This window comes from Puma concolor, chromosome C1, assembly GCF_028749965.1.
Source record: "Puma concolor isolate L17-30 chromosome C1, mPumCon1.1.hap2, whole genome shotgun sequence".
Lineage (NCBI taxonomy): Eukaryota > Metazoa > Chordata > Mammalia > Carnivora > Felidae > Puma > Puma concolor.
In genome coordinates this window covers 7,622,209-7,643,633 of record NC_141674.1, presented here as the reverse complement: position 1 = coordinate 7,643,633, position 21,425 = coordinate 7,622,209, and the positions used below count along the sequence as shown (strand labels likewise).

At 43.5% G+C, this 21,425-nt stretch overlaps 1 protein-coding gene across 3 annotated transcripts in view; it reads right to left on the bottom strand.

Annotated features, from left to right (window-relative positions):
- Positions 1–21,425, bottom strand: part of PEX14 (peroxisomal biogenesis factor 14) — a 144,602-nt gene that overhangs the window by 27,956 nt on the left and 95,221 nt on the right. For all 3 annotated transcript variants that reach the window (XM_086715662.1, XM_086715661.1, XM_086715663.1), the window contains one exon: positions 313–441. In XM_086715662.1, coding sequence (XP_086571788.1) covers positions 313–441 — 129 coding nt within the window. The remainder of the gene's footprint in view (positions 1–312; positions 442–21,425) is intronic.

The window sequence follows — 21,425 nt, the reverse complement described above, 5'->3', positions numbered from 1 at the left end:
CATGATGTAAGAAACTGGAAACAGAACCAAGAAATACTTCTACAGATTCTTGCTTGTAACCCAAATATATGAAACAACACCATAAACTCATTTATTCTGGTCCCTTGTCTCTGCTTACACCGTTGTCACATATTTAAAAGTTTGTCTAGGAGGGGATCTGGGTGTGTCACGTTCTTTTGGAAAAACCCAAGAGCCATCTCCTCATCCCGGGCTCTACGCTTGCAGAGTCTGGGAGGTGTGGAAGCCCTGCTCTGTGGCCGGAATCCTCAACCCCAATCAAGGTTACAGCAGGCGTTTGAGCGGGTGACTTACTGTACGGCTGAGAAATGAGGTGAGGGGGCTGGACAGGAACCACCTGTGTGCCCGGCCCCAAGGACGGAGGCTCTTCGGCAGCCGTGCCCGACTGCTGGAAAGCCAAATCGATCTCTTCATCTGTCAGCCCTGGGGGAGAAGAGGACATAATTGCAGGTGAATACCTTTTGCCACTGTCCATGGCCGCAACGAAATCTTCATTGAGAAACGACCCCTAGAGCCACAGACTGCCTAGCATCGTGGTAAGTTTCTTCCCCGATTTCGGATTCTCCGGAACCTCTCCCGGTTGCAATTTAACCTTAAGCGACAGAATATTAGCCTCAACACTGCTTCCAAATGTGGCTCATTCAATTTCCTTAATTTATCCTTGAGTTTATTGCTGCTTCTGAAGTCGCTCCGTACTGCAATTCTCCATTCTTCCCCCGAAAACAGATACCATCAACTGCAAATGTGGCTCATTTTAATCTGTAATGGTGTTAAAAAAAGAGGGGAAAAAACTAACAATAATGCATGAAAACAGACAGGGAAACAAAAAACTAATTATTGGGTGAGACGACTAATTAGTCTCGATCGTTTCCGAAGACGGGAATAATTTGCTTTATTTTATGACAAATGCAGAAATAAAAAGAAAAATCAGGACTGACTGTGATTAGTATGAATGGGATATAGAATGTAAAGAAGAAAATAAAACAAGAAAACAGATCAAAACAAGGCCAGGCCCAAACTTTCAGATGGTTATTGCCCCAGCCTAGCAGAGGCTGCCTGTACCGCCTTTGGCTAGCTTTTCTGCTTCCCTTTGTTTTAATCCTCCTGACACTGAAGCACACTGCGCTCGGGACGGACGGCAGGGAACAGCAGGGCGCCATCTGCAGTGGCTACAGCGTGGGGAGAGGATCTGCCCCGTGGAAGAATACAAGGCCGGGGCGGGGGGCGCCGCGGGGACCCCATTTCCCGCGGGCACACACGGCTGAGGCTGACGGGGGCCGCCGGCTCTGGGGGAAGAGGACGAGGGTGCCAACCAACCCGGAGCAGAGGAACGGAGTGTGGCGCACAGGCGTGAGAGAAACTTCCCCGCGGGCCGGGCCCGAGAAGTGGCTACAGGGGGTACGAAAGTGCTGGGGCCGCCAAGAGCGGGAGCAGCGGCGGGGAGGTCACGGCCAGCCCACGAAGACCACTCCGGCCGGCCGGTGCTGCTCCAGGAATCCCAGGATCCAGTGCGGCCGCCACATAAGGCTCTGAAACGAGAGCCGAGAGCTTTTCCCCATCTGGTCGGCAGCTCTCCATTAGAGGCCACATCATGGTGTATCTGCCCCTGGGGGTGCATCGAGTACAAGGAGCTTCAGAGGATCAGCATCTTCCAGAGCCTGGTGCCGCGTGCTCTGTGCCGAGGGGCTAATAGATGGGGCACATTAATGCTCCGAAGCACAGCGCTGCCCCACACCTCACGGGCCTGTAGCTGGCCGAGCGCCTCTCCAACTTTTCAGGCCCTACGCAAGTGGTCAGGGAGAAGGCCTGAACTACTCTGAACGGCCCCGGACCCTTTGTTCCCCTCCCTATGCTGAGCGGTTGAGGGCTGTCCCCATTTAACACTGCAGCTCTGCCCCTTCCCCCTCCGCACACAGAGGAGCCAGCCAGTGGTGGGCAAGGCTACCGTGCTGTGAAGCCTGAACGCTGCTGGGGTGGCCCCCGGCGCACCCCGCTCTCAACAGACTGACGTGGCAGATGAAAAGGCTGGCACTGAGCGCTTTCAGATACAAAAGCTACCTCTGAGTATGTGGGGAGCTATACGGGACGTTCCTCCTCCCAAATGGCCCAGCTTGCTCCCAAGGCCTCCCGAGAGAAAAGGGCAGGACAGAAGGAAAACCCCTGAACCCTGAGCGTGTGCTTCTCGGGCTCCATCCAGCCTGAGAGTGCCTGCCAGTCAACCTCCAGAGAGGGAGGGGAACCCCTTCCAGGGTTCCAGCAGGAAAGGCCCACTCTAACCAGCTCATCATCAGCCGCTTGCTTGGAGAAGTGCGTGCACGTGCGGTGTCAGCACGGGCTGATGGTCACTGGGACACTACGGAATTTCATAAACCTGGTGGTTCGTGTGCCTTGTCAGCCACTGGCTGCAAATGAGGATAATTTTCCCAAAAGGAGCATTGAGTTGCATTCTCATTTTCCCTTCTGGCTCTTTCAAATATAAACAAGTACGATAATGTTTAGCGCTGGGGAAATCTACAGTAAGTCACGGGCTGTGCTGCGGCCCCGAGAGCTGCAGCTGGTTAAAGGGACAGCACTCCCTGCCCGCTGTCCTGCCCTCTGGCCCCGGGCTTTTACGGAGCCTGTTTTCCTAATAAAACATGTTCCTTGCATTATTGCAGCCGAGCCCACCAGTGAGGCTGCGGTTAAAGGGCATCAGCACTTCCTTCCGAGCTCTTGTTTTTCAGAGACCTTATCATTTGATGCTCTAAATTTACATTGGCTGGAATTCTGATATCCCTAATCCTCCGGAGGGCCGGGACTTTGATTTAGTTACATAAAATGAATCACTTTTCTTCTTGTAAAAAAAAAAAAAAAAAAAAAATCAGCATTTTCATGATCTCACTGAATAATATAATTTCAGAGCTGGACCATTATCCCAGCCATTGCATTCATTTAACAGATAAAAAACAACAACTAAGACCCAAGCAAGGTGAAAACATGCCTCTGATCATACCAGTTAGGGCGTGGTGCTGCCTGCTGACAGACCAAGGCTTTGGAGACCTCTCGCCCGCCCCCCCACCCCCCCGCCCCCAGCACAGAAACAACACAGGGTAGGCTCCGAAATTCCAAATTCCGTCCTAAGTCTTCAAGCTTGTGAGAGGTTGAGAGAAGCACTAAATGGTCTTTCTCACTCTCATGCTGGCAGCCCAGCCTCAGGTAAGAGCCGACGAATGGTGTTTTGGGGCTATGCCACAACAACACGGGAAGCCGACGCCTGGATCCTATCTGCAAATGACACCTACACAACTTTTTGAACGACCCCAGAGGGACAAGGGTCGAGGGTCCCTGCCTCGTTCTAATAGTCTAACTCCCAATAAATCCTAAGCCCTCACACAGACTGGTGCCTGTGCCTCTCTTGGTGTCCTCTCCCCCTGAGTGTCCCAGCCCCAGTGGGGAGGACAGACCAGGTTCAGGACTCTGTACACTCAGGTAATTCATTCGGGACTCTCAGAGCCTCGGCAGGAAGGGGGGGGGGGGTCATCTCTTTCAGGACACAACACTTACCTACCCAGTCATGGGCTCCTGGTGCTGAAACAACCCTGACCTCAGGGAAGAGGGACTGGGGCACAGGACAGGACATCCAGGTTCCCACCCACCCCCACGAGACAAACGGCAGAGAGAGCTTAGATGGAGACCTTGCAGAATCCAAAAGGTTAAAAGGAATAATAAAGGAAACCGCCAATTGGAAGTGAATTATATTTGCCTGTGAACGCTGAGGCACTGGCTATATTATAAAAGGCATCTCTTTGCGTTGTTTACCATCACCCTGACTAATGCAGACCTTTTTTTTTTGTTGTTGTTTTAAATAATCTCATGCAAATTAGACACACACACTTCCTTCCAGTTGATTGCTATCTGCAAGGAATAATCTAACAGCAGAGGGACCCGAGCAAGGGCTGAGCAGAGCAGACACGGGGGGTGAAGGGTGTCACCGTCCTGTGGCAGGCAAACTCCTCCCCTCCCCTAGCTGCCTCAAGTCTTCCGTTAGCTGCTGCCTTTGGGAGAATTAGCCAATTTCAATAAAGCCGAAAATCCTCCTTAGTTGGGGTGTCAATTTGCATCATCTGATATCACCAGCCCTTTGCATTTAGATGCTTTCAGTAACTTCACCCCCGCCACTTGCCAATTCCAAGAGCTATCAGCCCTGGTCTGTGACAATTAAAATGTATTGCTGATAGAGAGTAAAACTAAGAAAGTCCCGCTCAGTGATTCCATCCACTGAGCTCGCTTTAGCCAAGAGGAAGAGAACGGGGCGAGGGCGCCTGTCCCAAGTGAGCGGGAGGCCAGGCGCCTCCCTCTGACAGGCAGTGCCATTTCACCCGTAAGACCACCGCTGCCTGACGGGCCAAACCAAGAGCTCTCAGTTCTGATCGTGCAGGTGAAGGTCGTGCGCACCGGGCATCGGAATCGGGGTGGACTTGCTGTTCTTTCTCTTCTCTGGAATCTACTTTCAGAACCAGTGCCCTTCCCGAGGAGGCGGCTGCTGCTCTGGTGCAGAAGGCGGGTCAAAGATTTCTTTTCCAACACTTTCTCCAGGGTGGGATTCTTTTAAAAGAACTCAGCGAGCAAGCTACAAGCTATTGATTGATAAAGCCCCATGTTACTGCTGCAGCAGCTGAAGTGAACGGCCTCGGGGCGGCCACACCTGCTTATTTGTATCCCCTAGAAGACAGACCCGATTTGTTTTCTTTTTCTAAAGGTTTCGGTTAAAATGCAAACAAAATCAAACCGTTGACTCTGGGAGCCGCAGCCTACTGGCTGGGAGCCGCTGCTGCGGGTCCTTTTGCAGGGACTCAGACAAAACTGGGCACTGGGAAGAGCTGCCTTTTTCCTGCGGGACTGGCTGTGCAAGGGCTTCTCAGAATAAGTCACCTCAATGTTGTCCTCAGTGACCGCTGAGCACTGCCACGGGGCCTGGCCCTGTGCAGGTGAAGCAGAAAGACAGATGACAGCAGACAGCAGCACTGTCTGCGTCTTTTAGGTCAAACAACAACCGGGACAGCAGGGCTAGGAATAGTTTGGAAATGAGCAAGGTAATGAACACCCAACGGCACCTTCCAGCCTGGCCCGAGTTTTATAATAAAAATGTCAAGTCTGACTGGGATCAGGGAACAGGGCCAGAGGGCCAGCGACGCAGGGTGGCGGTTGCGGGCTGGCCACTCTGGCCATCTGCCTCCCCCATCACAGTCCCTCCGTGTGTAGGACTCCGGTGATTCATCTGGGACGCGCGGAGACCGTGCGGGGGTCACCTCTCTGAGAACACAACTAGTTATCTCCCCATGCACACACACACTCTGAAAGGAGATGAGGCAGAGAAGACAGCTGGCTAAAAATACTCCCCAAATTAAAAGAAAAATCAACTCTCTCAGAAAAGGCTAGGGGAGGGGAAAGGGGGGAAAAAAAGTATTTTTATTTTATTTTATTAACATTTTGTTGGAACAGTAGAGTACAATAAGGACTCTCAGAGCCTCTAAAAGTCGTTGGATGACCTGTAGACCCCTATTTCCCAGTGCCTTGTATAAAATTGAATTTTTTAAACATAAATTACACGTAATGACGACACTGTAAAAACTAACAGTAATGGAAAGCTGTGCTGTATTTCATTAGCCTGTATTATTCCGTGCCACCTGATCCAGCCGGGCCTTGTTTATGAGTTAGTGTGTTAGCAGATGCCGATGGAAGCATTTGCTTCGACCTTGCTCTTCTCATTGGGGCATGAAATTACGACGGCAGCACCTTGATATTACAGCCATAAATACAGTAAACTGCAAATTTAAGCCAACGGCTCCTATTGTCTCTGAACATAAAGCTGATCGGTATTTATTTAAAAGGAGAACAAAAAAAATATTATATATCACCTTGTTTATGGGGCTTCCCCCACCCACTTTCTTATCCCCTCCCCCAGCCCCCCAACCTGTCTAATTCACTTGGTTAAAATATTAAGCAAATAAGCCAAGTGCTTTCTCCTCTACTGATTAACTATTCCCACGCAGTGGAAACAGTTTTTGAGAAAACTAGTTGCAAACATCATCAGCCCCGAATGAAACAGTTTTTATAAAAATTGATCTGATGGTAGGGCTGGTTCCCACCATCCTGATACTGATACGGAAATTCAGGAACAAGACATGAGACTTCCCTGTCTCCTTAAATGAGGAAAGTTCAGACAACAGGAGAAAAGTTGCTGATGATGTCCTGAAATTGAACGTCCTCTCAGTACCCTTCTAAAAATCGTTAGGTAGAAATGCTATTTCAAAAAGCAGCAAAACACTGCCTCCTGCCACCTAAGGGAAGAAAGAAAGATATCTCATCGAGAATATAATTCTCATCTCAACACAGGGAGCCGGGGACCTCTCATTAAAACTTGCACCCACCCCCTCCTTATCCCAGTGAACCATAAAGACAATATATCCTTTAAATACATTAAATGTGCAAGAAAAATAAACACAAAGACAAAAGGACACTGGATATCACCCAGCCACGTCTCCGAGTATAAATCACTGAGTAAAAAGCCAGTGCAAAACGTATTGCACGGTTAGCTTCAAGACTGAGGAACCGGGCAGCCCGGCTCCACTGGAAGTCTGAAGAGAGAAGGCAGTGGGAGAGGATCTCTGCGTCTCAGAGAGGCAGACGAGAGACGTAAAAACTCAGCCAAGTCCAAGTTTGGAGGTTTCAGACGGTTAGTGGTGAGAACGCCAGCACACAGCAGTGGCGAGCTCTGCTGTCACTACCAATAGAGCACGCAGAAGGACCGTCTGGGCGGTGAATGAAATGCAAGTTGGGGGGAGCAGTTCCCTCCCAAATCAGACAGGCTGGGGCCACGGGATCCAGAGCTCTGTAGTATCAAAGACCGAGACAACCGGGTTTCGTACGTTTGCTTCGGATACGGTGTTCCACGAGCCAGACGTACTGTACTCCCTTGGAGCCCTAAATTACTTCAGCCACACCAGTCACTGAGCTTAGCTCCTTCCGCATAAGGAGGAAACTTCCCTATAAAATTTATTGGGCTTCTCTGGGGAGTAGTATAACTGGTGAACAAGACAGAAGTGAGCTGCCCCTCTGTGTAACACAAATTGAGATCTCTCATATGAAAGACTGGGAGGGTTTCCAATCAGCATCCGTGACGTCTATTTTTAGATCTATGGTCTAAAGGGTGTTTTTTTTTTCTCCCCTTTTAATCCCTCTCCGCTAAATTAAAAACAAAAACAAAGAGGAGTTGATTTTGTTATTTGATCATCAATTCCGAAGGATTAACAGCATTGCAAATATTGTTGCCGGCTGTCATGGACAGCAGTGTCTGAGCCAGTAGGTCCTTGGCAACAGGCTGAGAAGTCGGCCCTCCCACGGTGCACTGAACAAGTCCTGGGGAACGAGCACTATCTTTAAGGACCAAAGGGTGTGATAATCAGGAATCACAGCTACCTGAATGCCAAGGGCCAGGTAAGCCAAAGGTATGTTTGTGCATATGCAGAAAAGCCAAATTAATAAACGTTTTCAACGATACTTGCTGGAATCCTGCTCCTGTTTTAGAAGAAGCAGTGAAGTGTGTTAAAAAAAAAAACAAATTCACCTTTGACAGCCAAACCAAGAAATTCAGATCTGAGAGAAAAGTTAGAGCTCATCTGGTCTATCTCCTATTCTTATTCTTTCCCTTTCCTTCTGTTTTAAAAATCAAGAGAAAAGGACTTGGAGAGGGACAGTGACTTACTTACCCACAGCCCATGGTGAGCCCCAGAGGCAGAACCAGATTCTCAGCGCCATGTTCGGGGGTGGGGTGGGGGGGGGGCAGGGTCAAGCACGAGCAGGGAACGAGCCTGCTCCTCTCTACTATCGGACACAGCTAGCACATTTTTACTAAGCAAACTCTTAGAATCAATCAATCGCCTCAAAAAAAGAAGAAAAACAAAAAGAATATATATGGAGCCCAGGGTGAAAACGTGAAGGATATACAGAGCCTCTATGTGCAAACAAAACAAAACACACACACACACACACAACGTACACACACACACACACACACACACACTTCTACTTAGTTGTGTGTACATGCATAAAATAGAGAGGACACAGGAAATACTGGTTACAAACAGGGAGGGGACTGGTAGCTGGGGACGGAGACTGAAGGCACTTTGTTCACTGTCTATCCTTATGAAATGTATTCCATGTGAATATATTTCTGATTCAAAAGGGATGATTACTTTTTAAGAACAAAGAGAATATTTGGAGGGGGGAAACCCTGAATCCTGAGCAAAATCACTTAAAATGGCTATCCTCATTTTCGCGAAGAGAAAAACCAAGGCACAAAAAGGTACAGAGATGTGCCCAGAAACTGGGATTAGAATGATATCCACATTTTCTTATTTCTTGTTTAACCCATTGTGGCTATAACCACAGCAGCCAAGTACAAGGTGGCTTGCTTGCTTTCTTTCTTTCTTTCTTTTTTTTTAAATGTGTGTTTTTAAAAGGCAGGCATCTGTTCTATTTTGACACATCCTGGCCGCCCAAATGTTTCTTTCAGCTCTAAATATTTGCTTCACCAATGGAAATGTTTCCATCACTGCAACAAAACAAACATTTGCTTTGGGATGGCAGGGACAGCCATACGCTGTTTCATATGTTACTGATTTGGGAAACAACTCTACTGTGGGACCCAAATCAAGGGGGAGATTTTTGTTCCTTAAGGAAAACGCTGGCACAAAAGCTCAATATATCGAGACGCACTCCTCAGTCACCCAGCTAGACTGTGATGCCGTTCATTTGGGGTTTTCTTTAACATCCTGAATCTTAAGTATAAGATCAGAAGGCTTATTGTTTGGCATTCAGCTTCCTAAAGCTTTCAATGACCATGCAGCTATCAGATGGTTTTTAAGTCCTCATATTAACCTGATATTAATACGTGAAAACATGCTATGTCCTAATAGGTCAATACGGTACATAAATTATTTTGCCACCACCTATTTGGGTAGCTCAAATGAATCTGGTATTGGTTGCTATAGTCAACATTACTAGCGTAGAGATAAATATTTAGAACTCAACCAAATCCATAAATATTTGAGTGCTTATTTTGCCAGGCAATGTGAGAGCCAAGACCTCACCTTCCTTACCTGGTTAAATGGCAGCCTCCCTAAGGAAGACCTCCTCCCCACCAACTGCTTATGTTGAAAGGATATTTTGTCTGTCTTCTACCTATAATATAATACATGTAATACTGTCTAATATACGAACATAAGACCCGTAATGTATAGGCATATCTATCTACTGACAGTAAAAATAGCACTTCAACTGCTGAAAATATGGAAAACAAAGCACAGAGAGAATTTAAAAATCATTCACATTTTCACTCTCCACCTAGACATAACGGCCAAAATGTTTTAAACCCAACTGTCAAAGAGTATTTTTTGGAGCTTTGTATATATTTAACTCTTTGAACCCCAATACTAGTCCTGAGCAGGGCCGCCGAGGCGCGTGACTCTGGGACTCCATATCACCGTGTCCATGGACCTCGTGGGCCCGTGTGGTGTGTAACCCATGCGGCCAGAGGTGGCAGGGGAGCCCCCTTTGGCTCCCAATTTACAGGGAAGGAAGCTGAGCTACAGAGACAGTAAAGCAGTCTATCTCAGGTCCCGGTGCCTGCGGGTGGGGACAGGCAGGATTCCAGACAACACGGGGGAAGCATTCCAAATCTCTGTTCATGTTCAAAGGAAATACTGATATCCCGCCCTGACTTCTGGCATATCATTCAGATGTGTTGGTAAAGTTGTTAAGATTGAATTCTTTCAAAATAAAAACGACGTTTTTTGCATTAGAATACCCAAAGCTGGAAGTGCAAACTGAGAAGCTTCTAGAAGACAATTCAGCACTCTGTCTCAAGAGTATTTAAAAATGTTCACAACCTCTTGACTCAACAATTTAACTTCTCAGAAATAATGAAATAATGTAGTATGAGACTAACGTACAAAAATGGTTCCTCACCATATTTTTAAGAAGAACAAATATTTGGGGCGCCTGGGTGGCTCAGTCGGTTGAGCGTCCAACTTTGACTCAGGTCATGCATGATCTCATGGCTTGTGGGTTTGAGCCCCGCGTCAGGCTCTGTGCTGATAGCTCAGAGCCTGGAACCTGCTTTGGATTCTGTGTTTCCCTCTCTCTCTCTGCCCCTCACTCGTGCTCTGTCCGTCTCTCAAAAATAAGTGAACGTTAAAAAAATTAAAAAAAAAAAAAGAAGAGCAAAACATTTGAACAACATAAATGTGTGAAGAGGGCTGAGCAGACAAATTAGGACACATTTCAGTTATGTGCTGTTATTCGACTGTGTACATTTTCACGAACAATTTCTGATGGCATGGGAAAATGCTTCTGATACATTAAGACATAAAAAGCAGATGTTATATTCATAGCTTGATCTTAATTACATTTAAAAAAAAAGAACAAAAGGAAGCAGGAGAGTTGCATCATTTTTAACTTAATCTGAATTCAACTTATACATGTTCAGAAGAAAAGAGAGAAGGAAAATTATCACTAGAAGCCGCAGGGAGGGGCCTACCATTCCATTCAAGGAGTGTTGTGTCTACAAGCGGGCATGACACAGGAGGCTTGAATTTGCTGTCTGCTCATCAGTGCATTCCCACACACCCTGCAGTCTGCGCACCCTGACATGGGAACTTCCCCGCCCCCCATACATCTTGGCACCCTTCTGCCAAGCCAACCATGTCATCTGGTGTTAAACCAAAGATCTGTTTCAATGTGAAGAAAAATGTGGCTGTACCAGACTTACTGAGGAGCAACACAACGGTATCCTGCAAAACACCTTTCTAAGGGAAAGGTATTCAATTGTTTTAAAAATTAACACTTGACAGGTATATTCCCATGGTTAAATTCTGTATTCCCAAGATACCAAAGGGTATGCAGTGAAAGGCTGTCCCCCTCCCACTCCTGCCACCTGGCCATCCAGTTCGATCTTCCAGAGACAACCACCACTACTAGGTTCTTAGATGCCTCCTAGACACAGTCTGTGAACATATGAAAGTGCTTTTCTATACCCATATAATACACTTTTTATATGTTAGTGTGTGTGTGTGTGTGTGTGTGTGTGTGTGTGTGTGTATATATATACATACATACATATATATCCATATTGTACAAATAATAGCATGGAATAGTATTTACTATCCTACAAGTTGCTATTTTTAACTAAGACATCTTAGAGAGTATTCTTTATTAGTATCTGTAGTGCTTCCTCATTCTATTTAGTGGCTACAAGGCATTCTATTTCATGGACGTACCGTAACTTATTTAACTTGTCCCCTATTGAACATACATTACAAGCCCCAAAACAAGTCCTTGCATGTGCCATTCAAACATGTGCAAGTTGTCCCTGCAAGTAGTTTTGATTTTGATCAACATATTGCCTAACTCTCCTTTAGAGGTGGTTTCCACTTACTTCCCACCAGTCTACATGTGTTTCCCACAACTCTGCCTGCATGATGCTATCAAGCTTTTTCTTTGTCATCCTGAAAGGTAGAAGAATGGCCTCATTGTAGTCTTAAGTAAACTCATGTTGGCATTCAATATACGTACAGAAAAGCAAGCACATTTTAAGCTTACAGCTTGATGTATTTTCACACAGTGAAAAACTCCATGTAGCTACCATCCAGGTCAAAAAAAAAAAAAAAAAAAAAGGTAATACAACAGCCTCCAGGAGCAGCCCTCACGCATCCTTCCCAGTCACCACTTAACTTCTCGCACCATGAATGAAATTTGCTTATTTTTGAACTTTACATAAATGGAATGATATAGAAAGCATTCTTTCACAATGGGCTTCTTTTGCTCAACATTATGCTTCTGCAAGGTGCCTCTGCTGGTGCTCGTAGCCACGGTTCATTCACTTTGACTGCTGTATAGTACTCTCACGCGGGACAAGAATGAAGCACGATTTATCCGTCTGTTCCAGAGTGGTGCGAATCACATTTTTACACATACACTTTGGCGGCAAACTGCTGGATTATATGGGGTGTGCATATTTCAGGTGAACAGACACCGTCAAGTTTCCAAAGTAGTCAGGCCAATTCACACTCACACCAGGAGTGCAGAATTCTAGTTGTTCTGCATCCAACACCAGATTCAGTTTTTTTCCATTTTAGCCATTCTGGTGGGTGGGAAGTGATTACGTCATTTGGACTTTAATTTGCATTTCCCTGATGACTAGTGAGGCTGAAATTTTTGCATATTTCGTGTCTTTATTGGGTACAGTGTCATATACACATATGTGCAGATACACAGTGTGTGTGTGTGGTAAGTTTGTTCATTGTGTTGTTAGAAACTTGATTGTTGTCTGTTCTATAAGTTCCTAAGAAAGACGTTTTGGAACTTTCCATGGTAAGAGCAGATTTGTCCAGTTCTCCCTTCAGGTCTGCCCATTCTGTTTCCTGTACAGTGAAGCTATGTTATTTGGTTATACATACTTAGAAATGTGACTGATCATTCTGAAATTTCCTTATTTCTCACTCCACTTTTAAGTCTATCTTGTCTGGTATTAGTACTTGGTTTCTTTTGGTTAGTGTTTGCACAGTCCCTTTTTCCATCATTTTACTCTTAATCCTGTGTGCCTTTTTATTAAGCAGCCCTGGATGGGGTTTAGGTTTTGTTTTGTTTTGTTTTTTAATCTAACCTTGACAAACTTTGCTTTTAATGGAGTAGTCTATTTACATTTAACGTGAACACTGAAATTTGGGGGTTTATCTCTTTCATCTCACAATTTGTTTTCCTTTTGATCTGTTTAATGCCCTCTTTTCTCTTCTTGCCAACTTTTTAATTCAGCTTTCCCCTCCACTGGCTTGTAGTCAAGGTGGTTTTTGATAGATTTCTTCACTGTAGTGTTACTAACTTTCCTTTTGTAGTTACTAAATAGCTTGGAGGAGACACTCTCAAACTTTCACCTCTAATTTCAGCATCCATCAGTGGACTGTGTGTCCGCAACGATGATCACTGTAATGTTTGCCTAATGGGGGGTCCTCCATTCTTAAGCGTGAAAGGGGTGCTAGGCCCGAAATGTCTTGAGAACCGATGCGCTAGGTACCGCAACACACTCTTGACTTACTACTGTTTCATATAACTGAGAAATGTTACCATTTTGCCAACAATTCCAACACGTTCATCCACCCTTCTGCCTGTGTTACTGTCATACATCTCAATCATACATGCGTTTTAAATCCCACAAGAAAGACACTTATTTTATGCAGCCAATATCTATTTCTATTTTTCCCCTCCCTTGCCTGCCTGCATTTCTGTGTCCTCTGCGTCTTCAGTTAAGGATCATTTTCTTTCTGCCTGAAGACTCCATTAGTGTTCCATTCAGCACAGGTGTGCCGGCAATGAATTGCCTCAGTTTTATCTGGAATGTCTGTATTTTCCTTCGCTTTTAAAAAAGTGTTCCATTGTGAAATGATTTCAGACTTACAGAAGAAGTGCAAGAATGGTACAAAGAATTCTCACATATCTTTCGCCCGGATTCTTCAAATGCTAAATTTGCTTTATTATTCTCTACCAGTCTATCTATATAATTATTTTTTCTCTGAACTGTTTGAGACTGAGTTACAGACAGGTTGCCCCTTCTCCCTAAGTATTTCAGTATTCATTTCCTGATTCTGGGGCGGGGAGTCCACGCTCAGACATAACCACAGTACAATCATCAAAATCAAGAAGTTAACATCGTTCAACTGATCTCTGTAGCTCAGACCGCCCCTCTGAGCTCGATTCACATTAACCCATCTGCCCACCTGGTGTTTCCACCTGTACGCCTAACAGAGCCCTCAAACCTACCGTGTCTAACACCGGGCTCCTAATCTGGCCCCATCAAGATTAATGGTGATTCTATCCTTTTAGTCACAAGGTCAAAACCCCTGGAGTCATCCTTAACTTCTGCTTCTCTTTCAGACTTCAGATCCAACAAGTCAGGATATTCTGATTTGTCACATAATAGCCAGGGATGTGACTGGGGACTTATCACCTGACTGCTCTCCCAGTTCCCATTATTGCTTTCCAACAGTCTCTCTTTTTTTTAAGTTTTATGTATGGAGAGAGAGAGAGAGAGAAAGAGAGAGAGAGAGAGAGAGAGAGCATGAGAAGGGGAGGGGCAGAGAGAGAAGGGGGAGAGAGAGAGGAGGAGGAGAGAGAGACAGAGACAGAGAGAGAGAGAGAGAGAGAGAGAGAGAGACAGAATCCCAAGCAGGCTCCACACTGCCAGTGCAGAGCCTGATGCAGGGCTCGAACTCACGAACCATGAGAACATGACCTGAGCCGAAATTAAGAGTAGGATGCTCAGCCGACCGAGCCACCCAGGTGCCCCCAACAGTCTATTCTTAATGTGGCAGCCAGGGTGATCCTGTAAAAGCTTAAGGGAGATTGTGTAAATCCTCTACTTAAACCCTATGATGGTCTCCCATTTTATTAAAAGTAAAACCAAAGTCTTCATGTGGATCAACACTGCTCTATACAACCTCGCCTCCTGTCAAGGCTGTGACCTCTATGGGTTCTCTCTCCCACCACCAGAGCTTTCTCTAGCCACCCAGCCGGACACCGGTCTATAGCAACTGCCATCTGGACAATATTCCTCTGGTAGCCGAACATAGATCGCTTTGTAACCTTCCTTTTGTCTTGTATTATTGAACTCTTACTGTCTATCTTATTCACACTGTATCCCCAAGGCCTAACATATGGACCAACTCGTAGTGGGCATTCACCGAATATCTGTTCAAGATATCAAGCTCTATGACCCACCTTGCCTGCACTCTGGCCTCCTTTCTGTTCCTAGAATTTGCTAGACATGCTCCCTTTTCAGGCTTTGGTACAAATGGTTCCCTTTTCCTGGAACTCTTTGTCTCCAGAAACTTGCATGGCTTGCTTCCTCATTTTTTTCAAGGTTTTGCTTAAATGTCACCTTAGTGGAGCCTTTTCCGGACCATTCCATTTAAAATCGCAACCTTCCAAGAACTCTCCATTGCTCTCACTCCACTTACATTACGGTTATACATTTATTCCCCTAATGGTCTCCTTTCCTCCCCACCATTGGAGTGTAAGCTCCACGAAGGCAGAGCCTGGGGGCTATTTTATTCACTGCTATATTCCCAGTTCCTAGAACAGCAGGAAGGTTCTACTGGCACTGGTAGGTGTCCAACAAAACTGTGTAGAAGGAATAAATACATGGAAACTCAGTATGCAAAACAGGTCAAAGTACTGCTGCTCAGGTTTGGGGAGAGCCAGTTGGGGCCTGGAGCAAACCCAGAGTCCCACCTTTTGATTCCTCTTTGTCCCTGAAACATCTCTTTAGAGCCTCCAAGGAGCCCCACAGGTGAATGTAAAACTTCACTGTATGTTCACCTTGCGCTAAGGCAAACTGGTTTGCTCCCCAGCCCCTGACAGGACCGGTGCTCTTCAGTCTTCTGCCCCAGTGGCCCACCCACTGTGGACTTCTCCCAGTCCTACTCCGATACTGTCTGTTGTTCTGGGTTCTCTCTCCCACCACCAGAGCTTTCTCTAGCCACCCAGCCGGACACCGGTCTATAGCAACTGCCATCTGGACAATATTCCTCTGGTAGCCGAACATAGATCGCTTTGTAACCTTCCTTTTGTCTTGTATTACTGAACTTTTACTGTCTATCTTATTCACACTGTATCCCCAAGGCCTAGCATATGGATCAACTCGTAGTGGGCATTCACCGAATATCTGTTCAATGTGTGAATAAAAGTGAATACAGCGTACTGGTATTTAGTGGACTGCAGATTATTAATAACTGAAGGATACATCTGTAACACTTGGGGACAACCTCTTTTTTCTCTCTTTAAAATAAAGTTGTTTACCATAACGCTCATTACTGTTATGAGCTCATTCATTATTTTCGAAATTCCATCCCATGCAATAAGGCAGGACATAATATTAAAATGTTTAAGAACTGGAAAGAAGGTCACAAAATAATCAATTGTAGATAATATGATTATATATCTAGAAAAATCAATTCAATAAAAAAGTTTAATGAGATGGCTAGATTTATAATGTTTTTTTTTTAATGTTTATTTATTATTGAGAGACAAAGAGACACAGAGCATGAGCAGGGGAGGGGCTGAGAGATGGAGAGACACAGAATCCGAAGCAGGCTCCAGGTTCTGAGCTGTCAGCACAGAGCCCGATGCGGGGCTCAAACTCACAAACCACGAGATCATGACCTGAGCCGAAGTCGGATGCTTAACCGACTGAGCCACCCAGGCGCCCCTATAATATGTATTTTTTAAAAATTCAATAGCATTCTTATGCACCAGCAATAAGTAATTTAAAAATAAATTCCTTTCTCAGTAGCCACAAGATATATAAAATCACAATAAGTAATCTTAAAATATGTTAGACCTGTATAAAGAAAACCTTGCAAAAGCAACAAAAATATTGAAGTAAATGGAATGGACTTTTCAAATTAATTTGAAAGATTTGATCTAATAAAAATCCCAATTATTTTAAATTTTCTCAGAAGTTCTAAAAGGCTAGCTTACTAAGCACATAAGAATGCACAAGTGAGAATAATAAGAAATGTTTGGGAGTTCATTCTGTCTCCTCTGCTAGGTATTTTAAGTATACTTTTTTTTTATTTTTTTTTTTAAACTGGCTCCTCTAGGGATTTCAGTATGCATTCTTAACTCATCAGAGTCTACTCTAATGTCCTACCACTTTACATATTAAGAACTTTAATATGATACATATTATTATATGTACCCTATTGTATGTATTAACACATTTTATTAAGAATCAATTTCAGGGGCACCTGAGTGGCTCAGTCAGTAAAGCGTCCGACTTTGGCTCAGGTCATGATCTTGCAGTTCATGAGTCCGAATCCCACACCAGGCTCCGTGCTGACAGCTCAGAGACTGGAGCCTGCTTCATTCAGATTCTGTGTCTCCCTCGCTCTCTGCCCCTCCCCCACTTACACTCTGTTTCTCTCTCTCTCTCAAAAATAAACATTTAAATTTTTTTAAAAAAATCAGTTTCATTTACACCACCTTGCACATTTTGTGCTGTTGGTCTAATGCTCATCATACATATACGTGTATATTATAAACCCAAATATTATCTTATTATTGCTTTAGACAACTTTTACAAATTTTAAGAATAAAAGGGGCGCCTGGGTGGCGCAGTCGGTTAAGCGTCCGACTTCAGCCAGGTCACGATCTCGCGGTCCTTGAGTTCGAGCCCCGCGTCGGGCTCTGTGCTGATGGCTCGGAGCCTGGAGCCTGTTTCCGATTCTGTGTCTCCCTCTCTCTCTGCCCCTCCCCCGTTCGTGCTCTGTCTCTCTCTGTCCCAAAAATAAATAAACGTTGAAAAAAAAGAATAAAAGTAAAAATAGCATTTTATATTCGCCCACATATTTCACCTTCCCCATACTCTTTATCCCTTCTGAGGATACAAATTTCCACCTGGCATTATTTTCTCTTCAGTATGAAGATCTTCCTTTGCTATTTATTACGATGCATGTCTGCTGGCAACAATTTCTCTCAGCTTTTACCTAGAAATATCATTATTTCTCCTTTCACATTTGATGGATATTTTTACTGTGTATAGAATTCTAGGTTGACAGTCTTTTCCTTCAGTGTTTTGAAGATGTCATTCCACTGCCTACTGGGCTACATGACTTCTGACTATAACTCAGCCATCATTCTGAGCACTGTTCCCTTTTCTTTATCTTTAGTATTCAGCAGCTTCGCTCTGATATAATAGATGGAATTTTCTCTGTATTTATCCTGCTTGAAGTTGGCCGTGCTTCCTGGTTGCTCCATATGTGCGTGTTTTAATCAAAATTGGAAGTTTTTCAGCCAACATTTCTTCAAATATTTTTTCTATCTCATTCTTCTCAGATTTGGGGACTGTAATTACTCGTATATTAGGCAACTTGATCAGTGAAGCCCTGATCCTATTTTTTCAACCTTTTTTTTCCTCTTTGTAATTTAGTTTGGATGATTTCTACTGACCTGTCTTCAAGATCACTGACCCTTTCTTCTCTTGTGTTCAATTGGCTGTTAATTTCAAACACTGAAATTTCAGTGACAGGTTTTATCTTTTTCAGTTCTAAGATTTCCACTTGGTTCTCTTTTTTACAGCTTCTGTATCTATATTATAACTTCCACTTCTTCATCCTTTCACCATATTTTTCATATATATTTTTAAACATTTTTATGGCTACAGGTTTTTTTTGTCTGTGAGTCTATTTCTCTGATTTTCATTTCAAGTAAGGGTCACAGGTTCCTGTTTGCTCATCTTCACATGTCTAGAAAGTTTTTATTTTATACTGGACATTTTGGATGATAGGCTATAGAGGCTCTGGATCCTGTGGTTTCCTTCTGAAGAACTCAGTTTGGTCCCAGTAGGCAGTCAAATTATTGGCAGATCACCTTAATTTGGGGCAGGCCATTTTATGTTTTATGTATTTTGTGTGTGTGCTTAAACCTTCATCCTAAGGAAAATGTCACAGTTGTAGACATTTCCTGTTTCCTCCTAAGGGGTGTTGCTTCTGGGGCTTCAAAGGAAAGCCTAAGGTGTTTATACCAAGACTTTCTAGTCTGATAAGACTCAAACTCTAAATCCTGCCTTTCCTACAGTAGGAGCTGCTGAAATCAGCTGGAACCTGTGACACCTGCCCAGTGCATGGGCAGTTCACAAGCTAGCCCAGAATTTCAGGGGTGTATATATTCAGGCTGGGGCTATGCCCTCCAAAGTTCTTTTCTTCCTGTAAGTTCCATTTCAGGTTCTGGCCACTCTGGCCTCTTTGAAATCTATCCCCTAATTCCTCCAACCAACATGGTGGTTTCTGCCAATTTCTGCTTAACTTATATCTGCTAGAACCTGATGTCCTGGGAGTCCCTCAAGGGAAAAGTCATACATAGCCTGTTTTCATTCACAGTTGTTCCTTCTCTCAAGAATCAAATCCACTCCAATTTCTGGTTGCATTTGGTTGCTTTCTTGTCCCTTTAAACAACATTTTCAAAATATTTTATCCAGAATTTGTATTTGTTACTGGTGGGAATGTTATTCTGATACAAGCTACTTGGTTATCACTGAAAACCAGAACTCTAGCTCAGAATGTTTTTGAAAGAGAAAAACAATGGAGTGAATTTTGTTCATGTATATGTGAATATTGATGATAAAGATACAGAAATCAGAACACTGTGGCACTTGTGTAAGAGTATATAGGTCAGTAAATACAACAGATATCTCTGAAAGAGACCTCCTTAATACTGAAATTTAATATATAATAAAGGAAGAAAAACAAACAAATAAGGAAAAACTATTTGAAGAACAGTTTTGGGAAAAGTGATGTTTGAAGAGCATCATTTCACCTCACTTCATTAATTTCAGGATTAAAGAGTTAAATATAAACACATAAACCACATATACTAAAATAAAATGAGTGTGAATATTTAACTCATTGCTGGTTCGGTGTTTGTAGATAAACTTTTTTAAATTATGGGTTTTTTAATGTTTATTTTTGAGAGAGAGAGAGAGAGAGCGAGAGAGAGCATGGGGGGGAAGGGCAGAGAGAATGGGAGACAGAAGATCTGAAGCGGGTTCTGCGCTAACAGCACAGAGCCCAATGTGGGGCCTGAACTCACAAACCATGAGATCATGACCTGAGTTGAAGTTGGATGCTTAACCAACTGAGCCACCCAGGTGCCCCTGTGGATAAACTTTTGAACCTCTCTCATTAGTTTCTTTCTCAAATGCAAGAAAATAATTTTAAAAAATACCCACCTCCGAGGATTCCTGTGATTAAATAAAGGCACTGTGCCAACTGACACATAATCACCCCTCAATAAATGTTAGCTGTTGCTGTTGTTGTTACTATAGTTATTATTATTTAATACTTATGGGGAAGGCATCTCTTTCATAAAATAATGGAGAAATTATTAGAAGATTGATAAATTTTATTATGTGAAAATAATCACTTTTATATATTAAAAAACAAAAAAGGCAAGGAACAATGGGGAAAATGTTTGCAAACATGACAAAGAATTAATATTCTTAATATATAAAGGGCATTTAAAAATCAATAAGTAAAGCACTAATATCCCAGCAGAAAATAAAGGATTGAATAAACATTTCTGAGAAGAAATAAACACATTTTAAAAGTTCAACTATGTTATTAATCAAATAAATACAAATAAAAATAATCCGAGAAAGTGGTCTTGTTCCTGTTTTGTTGTTGTTGTTTTAGAGACCAGACACGTTTAGTATATTAAGATAGTTATTCTCAGACCTGGTGAGGGGATTGGTGAGATTATTTAGAAAACTACTGCTATGTACCCAGAGTCTTAAAAAAAAAATCTGGGGCGCCTGGGTGGCTCTTGGTTTCGGCTCAGGTCATGACCTCATGGTTTCGTGGGTTTGAGCCCCTCATCAGGCTCTGCGCTGACAGTGCAGAGCCTGCTTGGGATTCTCTCTCCCCCTCTCTCTCTGCTCCTCCCCCACTCACCCTATCTCTGTCTCCCTCAAAAATAAATAAATAAAACTTAAAAAAAAATCCTACTCTGTGTTTCAATACTTCCTCATTTCAGGAATCTATTTTGAAGCAGTTTCTGCCATCTCTGGGGTTTTTTTCTAATTCCAAAACATAAAAATTAAGAAAGAAAATAAATCCAGTACTCATCTCAAGAAGCTAAAAGAAGAACACCAGGAAAATCCAAACACAATAGACGAAGGCAATTCTGTAAAAGAATGTTTTAAATTTTCCAAGTGGCCAAATTTCCTTGTAGGTTTTCTCACTGTAAATTTTACCTTTACTTTCTTCTGCTCAGGGAAGGGGGTGCTATATGATTTCCATCTCTTGGACTTTGAGATTTTTCTTTGAGCTGATTTCACATAACTTTTTATAAATGCACCATAGGTACTGAAAAAATGAATCTCCCCTGTTTGATGAGTACAAAATCCTCCATATTTACATTTTACGTAAGTTTATTCATTGCTATCCCATTATTTCACATTCTTATTTATTTTGCAGCTGCCGGTATGTTAAATTCTGAAGTGTGTTAATATCTTCAACTACGTCATTTTAAATTCTTCTTATTTCTAATAGCTTTTGCTTTATATCGTTTTATAAAATATTTTCAAGCACATACGCTTTCACGACTATCATGCCTTCTGGGTGGAGTGAACTTTGTAATGTTATAAACTGACCATTCTTTTTAATATCTTCTAACCTGGAATTTCTAATCTGGCAGAACGTGAATACTGCCTATCCTTCTGGTCTGCGTTTGTTTGCGGTATCTGGCCTGTCCCTTGTTTTCAACTTTCCTATGTTGTTTCATTTCAGGTGTGTCTCCTATAAACAGCATAAAACTGA